Source organism: Mus caroli, unplaced genomic scaffold, assembly GCF_978045245.1.
Source record: "Mus caroli unplaced genomic scaffold, Mus_caroli_1 scaffold_15, whole genome shotgun sequence".
Classification (NCBI taxonomy): Eukaryota; Metazoa; Chordata; class Mammalia; order Rodentia; family Muridae; genus Mus; species Mus caroli.
In genome coordinates, this window is record NW_028227270.1 from 45,234,863 (window position 1) to 45,251,134 (window position 16,272).

At 39.5% G+C, this 16,272-nt stretch overlaps 1 protein-coding gene across 5 annotated transcripts in view; it reads right to left on the reverse strand.

Moving 5' to 3' along the window:
• Skic3 (SKI3 subunit of superkiller complex) overlaps positions 1-16,272 on the reverse strand; it is an 87,110-nt gene that overhangs the window by 51,461 nt on the left and 19,377 nt on the right. For all 5 annotated transcript variants that reach the window (XM_029468331.2, XM_021180671.3, XM_029468334.2 and 2 more), the window contains 12 exons: positions 15,785-15,883; positions 15,581-15,689; positions 10,867-11,007; positions 10,092-10,193; positions 8,999-9,138; positions 6,834-6,920; positions 6,291-6,394; positions 5,156-5,282; positions 4,360-4,539; positions 3,572-3,696; positions 1,849-2,102; positions 367-469 (listed from right to left, as the gene is read on the reverse strand). In XM_029468331.2, the coding sequence (XP_029324191.1) occupies positions 367-469; positions 1,849-2,102; positions 3,572-3,696; positions 4,360-4,539; positions 5,156-5,282; positions 6,291-6,394; positions 6,834-6,920; positions 8,999-9,138; positions 10,092-10,193; positions 10,867-11,007; positions 15,581-15,689; positions 15,785-15,883 (1,571 nt within the window). The remainder of the gene's footprint in view (positions 1-366; positions 470-1,848; positions 2,103-3,571; positions 3,697-4,359; positions 4,540-5,155; positions 5,283-6,290; positions 6,395-6,833; positions 6,921-8,998; positions 9,139-10,091; positions 10,194-10,866; positions 11,008-15,580; positions 15,690-15,784; positions 15,884-16,272) is intronic.

Consider the following 16,272-nt stretch of genomic DNA (forward strand, 5'->3'; position numbering starts at 1 on the left):
TGAGTATAAAGCACACTCTGCATGTGGAGCTCCACTCCTCTATCCTGTGCAGCAGAGAACCACCACGTCAGAGTCAGGAGAAAGAGATCTAAGACGCTGACAGAGCTAATGTTGCACAAGAGGCTGCTGGCTCCCTCCTCTCTGCAGCACAGCAGCCACTACAAAGAGCATAAAAAAGTCTCTTTCTCCATGTGTAAAATAAATTCAGTTTGTATGCTACAGAATTAATTGGCTAGTCTGTTATTCTTTATGTCTGACAGTCTGAATAACTGCTATATCTAGCAGCATAGGCATAGAATTATATTCTAAATTTAGCTTTATTATACTACCAAGCAAGTAACAGTGCTAAACAAAGATGGTACTAACCGGGTGAAATATCCCAGCGCTTGTTCCACATAGTCCACAGCTTTTCCATCCAGAAAATCCACTAAGGCCACCTTCCCCAGCAACAGGTGGCACTCACCCAAACCTGCAGTCAGGGAAGGTTGTGTACCATTAAAATATACAAAAGGAACACTTAGAATAAACTTGAGATAAACCAGTTGTTCTTTTAAGAACATTTCCCAGAAAACAAGGACAGTTATTTTATAAAATTATCTCTAAATACAATCTTGATACATTTAGAAAAGATCTCAAATGTCAAGGTTCTCTTGCAATAAAAAAAAAGCACTAAAACTCACAGGAAGTTATCTGTACAGAGTTGCCTTGACTACAGATGCCAGTTTAAAAAACAGTATTCAAGACAGGTGGTGGTGGCACACGCAGAGGCAGGCGGATTTTTGAGTTCAAGGCCAGCCTGGTCTACAAGTCAGTTCCAGGACAGCCAGAGCTACACAGAGAAACCCTATTTCAAAAAAACAAAAAAACAACAACAACAACAAAAAAAAAACCCAAAAACAGTATTCAACCATTTATTTTTAAAATCTGTGTAGAAAACTATACAGTAAAAATGAAATGAAACAGTAAATTCCTCAAGTGCCAAGAAATATTTCATAAATGTAGGCTCTTTCTTTCTCTTAAGGAAAGTTTTATAAATGGAAAAAGGGAAAGAGGTGAGAGGAGAAAAAGACAAGTGATTCTAGCTGCAAACCAACACAGGATCTGAAGAAGAACCACTCAAATAAATAACAGGCTTCAGTTTATAAACGGGTAATACACTCTCAAAAACTCAAAAAGCTACTGTAACTTATAAAATAAATTTTTAAAAAGGATTAAGATATTCTGGGAATGTAGAAATACCAAAACACATGTGGTGGTTTGAATAAAAATGGCTCGCAAAGACTCTTAGTGGCACTTTGGGGGTGTGTGTCACTGGAAATTGGCTTTGAGGTTTCAGATGTCCGAGCCAGGCCCAGTGTAACTATCTGTCCCTGCTGCCCTCAGATCCAGATCCAGAGCTCTCAGTTAATTTTCCAGCACCGTGGCCTGCCTGCCACCATGCTTCTGCCATGATGACAATGAATAAACCTCTAATTGTAAGCCTGTCCCAATTAAATGGTTTCCTTTAAAAGAGACTGCTCTTCACAGCAACAGAAACTCTAACTAGGACACATAGTACCAGAGAAAAAATTTTGGAAGATATATTTGGGGTCCAATAGCTTTTGATCTGTTTATCTAAAAGTTAAATCTCTACCATATTACCACTTATGAGCTGTTGAGGAAGCAAAACTTGACCTTTTTATAATCAAATCGAATCAAATAATCAAATCAAGAAATTCTTAATAAGCAATTTGTTTCAGATACTTGCTATTGACTATATTATTTTCAAGTTATTTAAATACAGGTAGGTAGAAAATTTGGAGGTTTTATAGTTCAATATTAAAAAAGGAAGTTTTGAAAAGAAATTACCTTTTAAGGCAGGCACATAATCTTCTTTCATTTTAATGATCAGCTGATACTGTGCAATCGCCTCTGAGTACCTGCCTAGGATTTGCTGTATCGATGCCACCTTAAACACACTGTATGTGGAGTCTGGGTTGAGCTCACTGGCTTTCATAAAAGACTTCAAGGCTGTGGTGTAGCCACCTCTGCTTAAGTATGCCTCTCCTAAGGATTCCCAGCAATTGCAGTCCTTTGGGTCTGCCCTTAATGCTGCCTGTAAACTTAAACATTTAAGAAACAGGGAAAGGATTATAAATGACAGATCTCCATCCACATCTAAAGGAATGTATAAAATAAGCAATTCAGTTAAATCATCCATACGCCCCTTGATTTGCAAAGGTGGTACTTAAAACGGTCTTCTCTCTTTCTCTTACAATGTGAATGTTTTTAATAGTAAGATGACTTTCTGAAGCAATTTTTAAAAAATAAGGACCAAATGCTCTTTTGGGAATATGCTGACCATGATGTCTTTTTCTGTATTATCTGACAGAACTTGTTTTCTAACCTACCAGGATAAGTGGACGTCTCTGTTTGCCTGTCAGTCTATCAGCCTGTCAGTCCTCCTACTAAATACCTGAAATATAGGACTAAGAGGGATGCTTATCCTTCTAATCAATTTGCATTCTTATAAAAAAAAACAGATTATTTACTCTCTAGAAATTAACATACATCACAAATGACTTATCTTCACTCAATATTTTTACCCTGAAATTCAGTTCAGAACAAATGACTAAAATCCATCACATATGGGCCTCTCCAAAACGCCCTTCAAGCTGCCACCACAGTCTCCCTTGCCTAAGCCAATAAGTATCAGTGTAACAGCAGAGACCTCAGCTTTCATTACTGAAATGTCTTCTGAGGGATCTACTGAATTATGATGCCAACAAAGACTTAACGGGCTAACTCCTCAACCAAGTGCATGTCTTGACCACTTTAAATTCTACTGCCCTGCAAGAAATAAATACCCAATTAATCATAGTAACTTTTGTTACCTTTCCCTCAAAATGCATCTTGGTAAGAAACCACTTATAAAGGTCATGTGGTTAGCAAAGAAATTTAAGAACGCACTATACTGTTTAAATGTAAATACAGTAAGTCAGCTTACTCAGCCACTGCTTGAGAATGTTGGCCAGCTTTCAAATACAGTAAATACAGTAAATACAGTGAGTCAGCTTACTCAGCCACTGCTTGAGAATGTTGGCCAGCTTTCAAATACAGTAAATACAGTAAATACAGTAAATACAGTAAATACAGTAAATGCAGTGAGTCAGCTTACTCAGCCACTGCTTGAGAATGTTGGCCAGCTTTCAAATACAGTAAATACAGTAAATACAGTAAACACAGTAAGTCAGCTTACTCAGCCACTGCTTGAGAATGTTGGCCAGCTTTCAAATACAGTAAATACAGTAAATACAGTAAATACAGTGAGGCAGCCCACTCAGCGACTGCTTGAGATTGTTGGCCGGCTTTCAAATACAGTAAATACGGTAAATACGGTAAATACAGTAAATACAGTGAGTCAGCTTACTCAGCCACTGCTTGAGAATGTTGGCCAGCTTTCAAATACAGTAAATACGGTAAATACAGTAAATACAGTAAATACAGTGAGTCAGCTTACTCAGCCACTGCTTGAGAATGTTGGCCAGCTTTCAAATACAGTAAATACAGTAAATACAGTGAGTCAGCTTACTCAGCCACTGCTTGAGAATGTTGGCCAGCTTTCAAATGGTAGAGTCCTCTCCTCAGCCACGCCCACTTAGCTGCTCCAGCACTTGCCTTCTGAGTTACTGCTGTCAAGATAGCTAAAGCAGTTTCCTAATGAGAACATATCAATGTCAGGGATGCTAAATATAAAAATACAGAACAATTATACACAAGATATAGACACATTTTCGGTTCCCATTTTTAGCTCCCAACTTACAATGAAATAATGTAAACTAATTTTAATTTAAAAAATGAGAAATCAGGAAGTTAGCTAGAATAGAAGGACCTGAGGCCAGATCTGTAGATCTCATGTGAAAGCTGGGGGTGGGCAGTGCTCCAGAAACCCCAGCACTGAGGAATGGGGATGGGGACCAGACACAGCCCTGAAGCTCACTGGCAGGTTAGCCTGGCTGAACCAGTGAGCTTCAGGCTCGGTGAACAGTCCACTCTCAAAACGTAAAAACATAAATCTATCAAGGAAAGACACCTGACAATGACCTCAGGCCCATACACTCATGCACATATACCCATGAACGCCATGCATCCATGTGCATAGCCATGTAAAAGCACACGTGGAAAACTGACAAGTAATTCAGTATCTATCTACCAATGAAAAGAAAATGTAGTTTATAAACAAATACAAAGATATTTCTATTTTACCTACGAAGAAAAAGAAAAACTAATGATAACTTTCAGTTAAGTATATCATAAAAACCATTTCCATTTATTTCCTGGGGTAAAAGAGTAAGAGACAAAAGTGGTCATGAGACAGACCGTGTCTTCAAGCTCCAGGCTCAGGTCAACTGCAGCAGCTCCAGACTCAGCATCACTGTCATCTAATTCAAAAGCTTTCCTGTAACACCCTCGGGCTCTGTTTCTATCTCCAGCCACATCTCGGTAATAATGGCCTAAGTAGCAGAAAACTTTACCCATGTGTGCATCCAGTCTCGCAGCCTTGAAAATAAACATCAATAATGTGGTATTAAAAGTTTGTCTCAATGCATATAGTATATATATATTGACACAGCACACTAGTTAAAAAAGAAACTATTTTATTAAAAGTATAGCATTATGCCAAACAATCCTTTAGTGTGAAATTTAAAACAGAAGGGAAAGCTGGCCACAGTGCCTACAGAATATAGACACAATAAATAACTAACGGTTCTTTGATAAGACAAATGTAAAATTAAAGCCATTGTCAAATTACTATGCTCTCCTAAGAAAATCAAAATTTAAGACATAGATGCTAAATGTCTATAAAAACAGGAAGCTAAAAATATAGACTCATGGACCACAAACTACAGAGTCATCAGCTAAAACAGTGTTTCTTCCACAGTCACCAGGCTAGACTTCCATAACATAGATTTCCGAAACAGATACTTTTATCCTTTCAGGATTTGAATTTTTACCTAGAAGACCCCACAGAATGCTTTCACAAAACCTCTTCTGAGACATGAAATGCAAAAAGATACTTCAGTAACTAGTCATTTTAAATAACTAATCTGACACCATTTGATTGTTTAACCAATCTCCACTCTAACCAAAACACTTAGCAGTAGTGCTGGTTTACCTTTAGAAAGTGGGTAAGAGCCTTTGTTCTGTCTTTTCTTGTTTCTTCACCCATGAACCAGTATGTCAGTCCAAGCTGGTAATGATATTCAGCAACTTCAGCATCTTTCTCAAGTGCTCTTTGGAAACTAAATCACCAAAGGGAAGTGAAAAGGAGTATTAAATGTGTAAATATGGGTTTGTATGTATAAATGTATGTGTGTGAATGTATGTGTATGCGTGTATTTATGTGTGCATTGTATTTGTATGTATGTGTATATGTGAGTGTGTGTTTGTGCATGTGTTTATGTATATGTATGTCTATGTGTGTATGCACACATGTGTGTGAGTGTGTGTAAAACATAAAAGATTCCAAAATATATGTATACATGTACATGTGCATGTGTGTGTAAAACCTAAGAGACTCCAAAATAAAACAATCAAGTTAGGTAATTCAAGAATCCCAAATGTGGGAGCTAAAGAGATAGCCCAAGGTTAAGAGTACCTGCTGTTTTTCGAGGGGACCTGGGTTCCTAGTACCAACACAGAGGCCCAAAACTGTAACTACAGGTTCAGGGGGTCTGACACCATAACCTGAACTCTGCACTACCTGGCACACATGTGGTAAACATATATACAGGCAATACACCCATAAGCAGAAAATAAATAAACAAAAAATTCCCAAATTTAAAACATGTCACGACTCCAGAATTTAGACTATAATAAGCAAAAAATTATGTTATTGAAGAAGAGCTTTTAAGAAGCACAGGGCCAGCCAGGCAGTGGTGGCGCATGCCTTTAATCCTAGCACTTGGGAGGCAGAGGCAGGCAGATTTCTGAGTTCGAGGCCAGCCTGGTCTACAGAGTGAGTTCCAGGACAGCCAGGGCTACACAGAGAAACCCCATCTTGAAAAAACAAAAACCAACCAAACAAACAAAAAACCAAGCACAGGGCCAAATATTACATTGGCTAACTAAGCATTATGATGAGCTAGTTAGATTACAGAAAAATTTATAATTCCTGTGCTACAAGTGAAATTAAACACACACACACACACACACACACACACGGCACAGGGATCTAAAATGAGACCTTCATCATGCCCATTTCAAGTTTTTGAGAGTATGTAGGATATTACTGGAGCATAGAGTCTTACCTTACTTCTGCTTGCACGTAGTCCTTCTTAGTAAAGTGAACCCGACCCTCAAGAGTGTGAGCCTCAGCTAGATCAGGGTAAGAAGTTACAAGGTCTTCCATGATCTGCGGAGGAAATACCTGTCAACTCCATAGCCATTAAAAACAAATGGGGGCTGGAGAGATGGCTCATGGGTTAAAAGTGCTGGTTTTTCTTCCAGAGTCCCAAGTTCAATTTCCAGCACCCACATGGTGATAACCATCAGGAATCCCATGCTCTCTCCTTGGGACCCAGGCACAAACATGGCACAGGGACATACATACAGGAAAAATACCAAAACACAAAAAAATACAACAAAATATTTATAAATGGCTCTTGAATTTTATTTCTTAATTGGGTGTTTTGTTTACTTTTTTTATTTTATATTCAATTTTACTCTATTTTTGGTTCCTGGGACCAAAGTTAGGGCCTTAAACTATGTAACAAATACTGTACCACTGAGCTAAATCCACAAACCCTCTTTTAGACTTCAAATAGTTTTCCACTTGAATGAAAAACACCAACCTTTGTAGCCTTGTCCACAGCGCCTGTGTTCAGACAGGCGAGGCCTTGGAGAACCAGCAGTCCTGGGGTATTATCTACGTCAGAAATCTAGATGGAAAACAATGGATATCTGTTACAAGTCTCTCCAGACAGGTTGGGGGTATTTACTCTACTTAAAGAAGAACCACAGAAAAACAAGGACTTACAGAATTTAGTCATAGTCCCATCACTACCAAGATTCTGAGTCTTTATCATTCAATTGGGAACACTTCAAATACCCAGGAAAGTTAAGTCCAGCAGCCTTGCATTACCCACTACCCAGCTACAGAGTTATAAACTCAGATGCTCTGTTTTCCCAGGAATAGACCCACCTTTTGCCATACCCCTCAGATGAATTTCAAACAAATGTCAGGTATCACTCATCTGTGATACTTCAGCACACACACTTAAGATAAAGTCATTTGTAAATGGCAACCTTACTATCATTCTCAGATACAAAGCCAACTGTATGGCTCTCGTAGCACCAGATTTCCTAGTTGCACCAGGAAGAATTTGAGAGACTCGACTTTAGTCAAAATTTAACTAAGGTACATATATCTCAATTAGATGATAGCTCTTTTAAGTAACTTTTAAAGTATAGGGTCCCCTTCTGCTTCTCTGGTTTCATCCTTACAATTTAACTGACAGTAGAGTCTATTTGTCATAGTGTTATAACTTTACGTTTTCATTAAGTATGTTCTCATGCTACTTGACCTTCTCACTGGACCCTGTGTCAACACGTGGGGCTGGATGCCTGACGTGATACGGGTCTGATGTTCTCATGATAATATGCTATTTGTCGTTGTTGTTGTTGTGGTCAGACTATCTTTTTATCTATGGAAGCCACTGATCCTTAACACCTACATCTCTTTATTCACTAAAGATTATACAATGGAGATTTCTGGTCTATCATAGGACTTTTCCTTATCATGCAGAATACTTAAACCAAGAGAAAGTTCCCCTATCTGTTTGGCTATATGAGGAGCAGTTCATAGGGAGGCAGGACGAATGCTTTCACACTTTACTGTGTGTTCCTTAGCATTAGCCAGTGATGTTTTCAAAAAGCTGTTCTAATTTTTTTCTTTGTGGTAGCATCACACACATTGGAACTTAAACACATTTAAGCATGGTTTCCCCTCAGTACACGTCCTGTTGCCCTCGGTGGACAGCTACGATCCTGTGTCTTCTTAGTGTGGTTCGTTTATCGTTTCTTTGTTTTCTAGCATGACATGATGTTTTGCCCTCAACAAGTTTTCTGTTTCAGATATGGACTCTACAGTTTTTAAAGAAACTTTCCATTATGTTTTCTGGAAGGATGGGGAAGGTATTGGAAAATTATCTATAAAGCATCTACACAAGATACATACTGAGAAAAGACAAGGACAGTATAAGATGCTAAGTTTTCTAAGCCAGGGTCTCAGTGTAGCTCAGGCTGGCCTGGAATCATCATGTACCACAGGTTGACCTTGAACTCATGACCATCCTTCTGCCTGAGCCTCTGTGCTGGGGTACTAGGCATGAACTATCACATCCTAATACTTAAAGAGTTCTTGAAGGAGGCCAAGGGCTGATGTCACTTAAAGAAATGACATAGAATGTAAAATCCTTTGAAATACACAGAGCAATGACTTAAAAAAAAAAAAACTCGCAATAACTAATATATCCAACATAGCACTAAAGGAACAGTGTTGCTAAAACTCATGATCTGCCCACTGTGTTCTCTCACTAAGGATTTTCAATAGCCTGAAGAAATCAGTTCCCTCCTTTAAAAGCAAATCAACGTCTGAGGATGAGGCAAGCATTACATTTTTTAACATGAAGCTATTAAGTCATCAGTTGATCAATAATCTATAAAACATTTTCTAAAGAAAAAAGTCAAAGTCCTAAATTGTTAATAACCAAGTAGTGCTATTTCAAAGGCACAGAAAAAAGATGGGAGAACAGGCACTGAGACAAATTCCTTGCAAGAAGTACTGAGGGATTTAACCACAAGGCACACAAATAGCAAAGAGTTTCAAGAGTGAAAGATAGATACTAAACTTGTGTCTGTAACTCAAAATGTATGGTGGTAAACATATGAATGGGAGAGACGGCTGGTGCCCAGTACCTGGAAGCTGAAGTTGAAAGGGAAGGCTCAGACTACGTACCTGATCAAGGGTACGGACTGCCTCCTCCGAAGATGCACCATCTGAGAGTTTAAGCAAAGCCTCTGCTTTCAGACGAAGACAGAGATTCCTCTGATGAAGACTGCCACCTGATGCACCAACGTTATCTATGGTCTTCAGAGCTGACAAGATTAAGGACACAGGACTTGAGCTCTAGTGATTCAATCTGCTTGCTTTGTAAGAACGGTATAGAGCCAGTGAGACAGCTGGCAATGGTGCTTGTCTAGCTCGACAGCCTGACTGCAGTGCCCAGGACCGTATGGTAAGAGTGACAGAGTTCTGTAAGTTGTCCTCTGACTTCTTCACTTACATTATGGCATGTGTACATGTATACATGCACACATACAGAGAAAGCAAGGAAAGAAGGAAGAAAGAAAGAAGGATAAAAGAAAGGAAGGGAGGGAGGGAGGAAGGGAGGAAGAAAGACAGGCTAAAAAAAACAAACAAAACTTTTAAATAATGACATGATGGCTCTGCAGTTAAGAACACTGGCTGCTCTTCCAAAAACCCTAGGTCTGATTCCCAGCCCCCACAGGGCAGCTCACAATCATCTACAGTTCTTGTTCCAGGGGATCCCATGTCCCTTCTTCTGCCCTCCACAAGCAATGCAGGAAATGATGCATAGACATACATGCAGACTTTCTCATACACATATTATAACAAAGGCTACTAGTCCTCTGCAGCTAGCAAATTCAGGGCAGTGGAAGAGGAGAGAAACTGAATTAGAATCCACTGTCAAATGCAAGGTTGTCAACTAACTGGGTCAAGGACAAAGAATTATCTCTCATCTATATCTATGACAGTAAGAATTCATGAAACTCCTAACCATACCAGAAAGTTCCTTGTTGAAACATCAAACATTCATACCTAAGCCCACACCTTAAAGCTAAATACACTAGCAGACATGCATACAGGTTTAGCATTGATTTCTCTTCCTCAGTGCAATTTAAATCAACCACAAATTTAATATAAAAAAAAAAGTCCATCATTGGGACAATAGTATCTTTCTCAAGTTCCACTAAGGCAAACAGCATTGGTCCCCCTTATGTACAAACACAAAGTCCATCAAGAATACCTTGATTGCAAGAAAGAATAGCTTCCTTAGGTCTGTGCATTTTGACTTGGGCTTCGGCAAGATGACACCACCCAGCTATGCAGAGAGGGCTTTCCTTCAAGCCTAGAAGGATAAGGTAATCACAGATACTATGGGTTCCAGGAATCAAACTCATGTCCACACATGCACAACAAGCCCTTCCTGACTGATCGACCTCCCTAGCCCTAGCTGGCTAAAACCACAAATCAGAATATAATACAATTCCTGTGCTTAGAGCTTTCATGGGCTCCTGCTGTCCTCCGCAGCATGCAGCATAAGCTTTTTAACAATGCTTGTTAGGCTATGCTCAGCATCATTTCCTGTCCTTCCCATACCCAGGCTTTACAGACCTACAGAGCAAGTTTTCTTCTTTGCTCTGCCAGTCCATAAATGTATTCTTTGACCTCACTGTCTCTCTCCCACACACAGTTCATCAACTTTCCTCACTCTGTCAGGCATATCTCAGCTTGAATGTAAGTTTATCCAAATCGCCACACCTCACATGACTTCGTTTAGCTGCTCTACTTCTAAGGCTTCCTCAAAGTTTCTCTATTGTACAAAAGCAATCACTACGACACATAAAGTTGAACTTTTCCACACTCTTACACGGAAGAGTTGAAATTTAAACCTAAAAAGCAGGCTCCAGAGTATGTATATATATTTTCGTATTAGTTTATCTCCTTACATGAGGCTAATAGTCCCTACAGACTGATTACCTATACACCATATTAAATGCTACACACTGTACATTCATTACCATCTGTTAGATGACTAACAGCATCTTCATACTTCTTGTCTTGTAAAGCTATAATGCCTAAGCCAATAAGGCCTGGACCACTTTTTGAATTCATTTCCACTAGCTTGTAACAATACTGGTGTCCCTCACTGGTCAGGCTCCCTGAAAGGAAAAAAAAAAGGCATTATGAGCATATATATATATGTGTGTATATATACATATATATACACATGTATGTGTGCAAATACATATATACATAAAACTATCAATATCTAGATATATAAATGTCATACTTCATACATAATTTACCAAGTCCTGACTTAAGGAGCTAAAATCATAAATAAAGCAGCAAATACAGAAAACATTAATGACTCATTAACACGTTTAAACACTGGAAGTAAAACTACTTTACATTACACTCTGAAACTGAATTCATGGTCAGGAGGATTCAGGTGAGAGGCCTATGGCTCCTAGTGCATCTGTCATCCTACAGATGATTAGAACAATTCACTGGAGCATAAACTCCCTGTGTCTTACCACACAGATGAGCATCTACCCAACCCCTCTGTCACCGTGACACAACTTCCCATTCGGTTCTACCCAATACCCACCCTTAAATGCACTTCAGGAATACTTGTTTTGTTGTTTTGTTTTGCTTTGTGAGACTGAGTCTTATGCAGCCTATGCTGGCCTCAAACTTGGTGCAGATTAACTCCTGCTCCTTTTACCTCACCCTTTCCAAGTGCTGAGATCACAGGCATGCAACGCCATACTCAGCTTTTAAATCAGTGTTTTCTCATCAGTCAGGATAATCCTTTCACTATGTCTTTATTATCCTTCACACACACACACACACACACACACACACACACACACACCTCCTATTCCTCTTAATCCCCCATCTGAAGATAAAGCCCAGGCCTCTTGCAAGCTAGACAACAACTCTCACTTACCAATCTGCTACCTTTCTAAATGCCCATAGGATGATACTGGGTTTTATTTTGTTTGATAGTCAGGGTTTTATACACCATTTAATTTTTGTTTCTGTTCTATCCAATTTACTCTGTGGAAAGCCGTGCAGCGAGCAATCGCTGTGGAGAGCCGTGCGCGTGCCTCGAGCAATCACCATTATAAGATGGCGCTGGCCTCCGCTGTGACTAACTAGTAAACAAGCCTTGTGCGCAAGTGCGAGAGTGAATCACTCCTAGTCACTGCCCATTCTCGGGGTGTAATAATGGTGTGATGGGCGAGCAACGAATCAAGAGCTGTCACACCACATCAGGTGTTTGATAGTCACGGTTTTACACCATTTAATTTTTGTTTCTGTTCTATCCAATTTACTCTAAAGCATTGTCTAAGTAAAATCTCAAATCCATTTTATTGCAAATAAGTAAAGGAATGCTAGGTAGATATGCATTTTGATGAATCTTATGTTTGAAAGTGTCTCATTTTTTCTTATCCTGTAATTCCGACTGATGGAGGAAGGAAAAGACTCTATCAGAGAGATCAGTAAATTTACATGTGAAACTCTATATCGATGGGCTTGATTCCAGAACCATGTTTATACAAAAACAAAACAAAAACAAAAACAAAAAACCACCATACTATAGGCAAATTCATGCTTACTGAGGAAGCAGTCAGTTTTGCAAAAGAAACACCCAAATACTAACCTACACCATTTGAAGCAGACAAAGGAGAAAATGGTGCTAAACAGAACTGGAGACAAAGTAACCACTGGTCACAAATTCTCTCTCACCAGCAACTATAACAGCCACAAAGGCCACATCCTTCTGGCACACACTGAGTCTTATGCTAAACTCTGAAAAAAACTGGATGATTCTGAAATAAGGTTTCCTATGAGATGAGAAACAAAAATGTGTATCTCCTTGTCACCACAAGGGTTGATGGCTGCCTTGTCAATCTTGCCTTCCAAGGGCTTAACACAGCATTTTTCATGTTCAGTCGACCCTTCTTGCAATGGTCCAGAGAAGACATCACCATGATCCTCCTCCTGCTCCTCTGAAAGATTGCTGCTCCATCACAGGCTTCGCTTTCCCTGCTTTTCCCATAAAGGGTTCTTTGGAAAGTCAGTTGGATGGTGTTTGCTTGGGCAAACACGTGAAGGAACATTTTGTTAAAGTGAACACAGGTGTGAAAAGCTAAGGCCGAAGGAACGTTTGGTGAAGCAGACACAGGAGAAAGGATGTTCTGCTAAAGCAAGAACGTGAAAGGACACATGATGAAGGATTCTTTGCTAACTACACACATGTATTGGTCTGCCTTACACTGCATACTTGACACTTCCGTGGACTGAGTAGATACATGTGCCAAGGCACATGCCGAGACAAGGCACATGGAGGACACATGATGATTGGAGAGTATAAATAGGACTCCATGAAGTGACAGAAGGAGAGGTTGGCTTACTGGCACAGCTAGCTGTACAAACCTTGTGGGTCTCGTGTCTTTGTTGATCGTCACTTCCCTGAGAGGCACGGCTGAGAACTTCTCCTGGTCCTTCCTGCTGACTCGAGCCGAGCCAAGGCTGAGGCCTGGCTATCTCTGCTAGGTCATGTAACAGATGTTGCTAACCCAACTGGACTGAACTGGACTGCTGGTATCTGTGAAGTGTTTGCGAGTGGCTCAGGCTACCACGGCTGACCTGTAACTGAACTGCTGAGTTCCAGACAACACAGACGGGAGCTGCTCCAAACAACCTTACTAAACAGTTCCATTTCTCCCCTCTCCCTGCCCCATATCCTTTATTTTCCACTGCCTCTGGTGGGTGGTGGGCCACAAGGAAGGGTAAAGCATTTAAAAGCCATCAGTAAAAATAGGTTTTGAAAAAAATTAAAGTTACAGTAAAGTCCCTCAATTACTTTTCTTCTTAAACGTCTAACTACTTCAATTTTACTACATCATTATTTCAACTCAATTAACTGTAAAGGCCTTAATACTAGTTTTCTTGGTCATAAAATCAGTTACTCAGTCTATCATAACAGTCTACAATATATTCCTTTCTGAAATATTCTTTCCTGTCTTCCCATTAGCCCCACTTCTTGATCTTTAGCCTTTTCTTCCTCTTCTCTAGCCAGACAGCACTGCCCAAAAGCCATCCTCAGTCCATTGCCCCTCAGTCTCTCTGATGTCAACCTCTCCACTGATTTCCAAGCTACATGCATAGCTTTAGTTTGCAGATTTCCCATTTACAAACAATTGATGGGTTTTGACTATTTTGAAAATAATGTTGCCCTTCCCTATAAGACACTGAATACATTTTTCCATTCATCTTTCTTTTCTATTACCACATTATATTTCCACTCATTTTTCCTTTGTATCATGGTATGATATTCCAAGCTCATTCACTTATTCCTGAGGTCACTTGGTTTAATCACTCTAGCCTATTGCAGACCATCCTAACCCCCTGTACTTCATAAAGTAATTCACTCTGATACTTTTGGTACTTTTTCATGATAGTTAAAAATACTCTTTGAAATTAAGAAAAAGATCTCCTTACTTGTTGATGGAAAGTCCAAGACTAGAAGTATGATCGTCTGTCTTCATACAGACCAGAACTTGAGGAAGGGTGATGAAGGAGAGCAGAAACAGGCAGAAGCAGAAGAGGCACAAGAGCCAAGGTCTGCCCGGAGTCCTCCCTCAGTTCCCCCCAGAATGCAGCCACATTTCCTACTATGACACATGTGAGTAACTCATACAAAATGTTCTAAGTATTCACCAATTTTGCACCCAATTGAAAAAAAGATTCATTGCACAAGGAAAGCTCTGAAATAATCACAGCTTGTGAGTGTGTGCAATTTCCAGTCTAGTCTCATCACTCACTTTTGTGAACCTGTTTATCTCAAGTGAATAAATGCCTATGTAAAAGTGTATTCCAGTCACCATACAGCATGCTATTCAGCACAAATACAGAGGACAGAGGCCAACATGAAAAACCACGACAGTCAGTCTGCACCAATACCAGTCTAAGTCACAGATAGACCTGGCTTCAGATGAGCCAATTCCTATAACTCAGCTGAGAATAGTCATCTCTCTCTACCAAGAAAGTCTGAGAAGCAAGAACATGATGCACATCAGACATACCTTCCAACTTGAGCACTCCAGTTCACTTACAGACCAACAGTTCACAATGCTGAAGACGTTATAAAAACAGATCATCACTATGGCATTAACATCAACACTGTGAAACTCAGTGTTCCAAAAACCCTTCTCATAGGACTCAAGACCTCATTAATATAATCCAACCTATCCAGTCAGAGAGGTTTCGGTTATTCCTTCTGTATCTCGTGCCACAACTCTACACCTTACATCTGCACTACCTGTCAGATCTCCTCTATCTAATGTCAGAGAAAATTCAAGACATACTTCAAGTCCCACCACCAAAAGGACTTCACTGAATTAAAAATAAATAAATAAATAAATAAACTTCACTGATGTACCAGTAGCTTTATAACCTACAAATCCTGAATCACTCTACTTTCCTGTATTTGTCAGACTATCTGTAAATAGCAACATTACACAACTGTATTTATGTCCAGAAACGCCAACTATGTATATATGTGTGTGTGTGTGTATATATGTGTGTGTGTGTGTGTATGTATGCATGTATATATGTATATATATGTGTATAGTATTTTATACATAGTAAACAGTGTTTAATTGATTGCAATATCACACTTATATAATCACACATCTCTGGGAAGCAATATAGCAAACTTACCTGAGTCAATTAAATACAAACAAATCACTTCTAGTGGGTACTGTACGGTAGGATAGATAGTTATCATTTCTTCACAGGCCTTCTTCAACTTAGTCGTCTCATGAGGAAACTTGAAAATAAAAAAGCATAATAAAGTGAATCCTGTTAGCAGGAAAGTATATGCATAAGCATTTGCATAACTGGAGATGCATGAATGTCACTTACTTTAGATAAACACTGAATGAAATTCCTGTAAAGTACTTGGTGATCTTCACTGGGAATGTTATCTGCTAAGTCCAGTGCATTCTCAAATGCAGTTAAAAGCTGAAAGGAACCAAAAAGCTATTATGTAGCATACTTAATGAAAAATGTGGTGAACGCTAAAATGAACTAAAACTCCTTTATCAGAACTAAACCTTCAACTGTCTGGACCTCATAATTCTTCCACTTGGTTGGTTGGTCAGTTTTGTAAGGCAGGGGTCTCAGTCTGTCATCCTAGCAAACCTTGAACTTGTGGAAATCCTCTTGTTTCAGCCTCTCAACTACAGGGGTTACAGATAGAGCCACCACAGTCTGATTAGTCCTGACAGTGCCACTCACCTGGGTACGTGCTTTCAACCCAAGCACCCCCCAGTTACTCTTTATAGAAGCACTTGTAGTCACACTCGTAGATATGCTGATGACCTCAGTGTTTCTTAATCCAATCAAGTTGA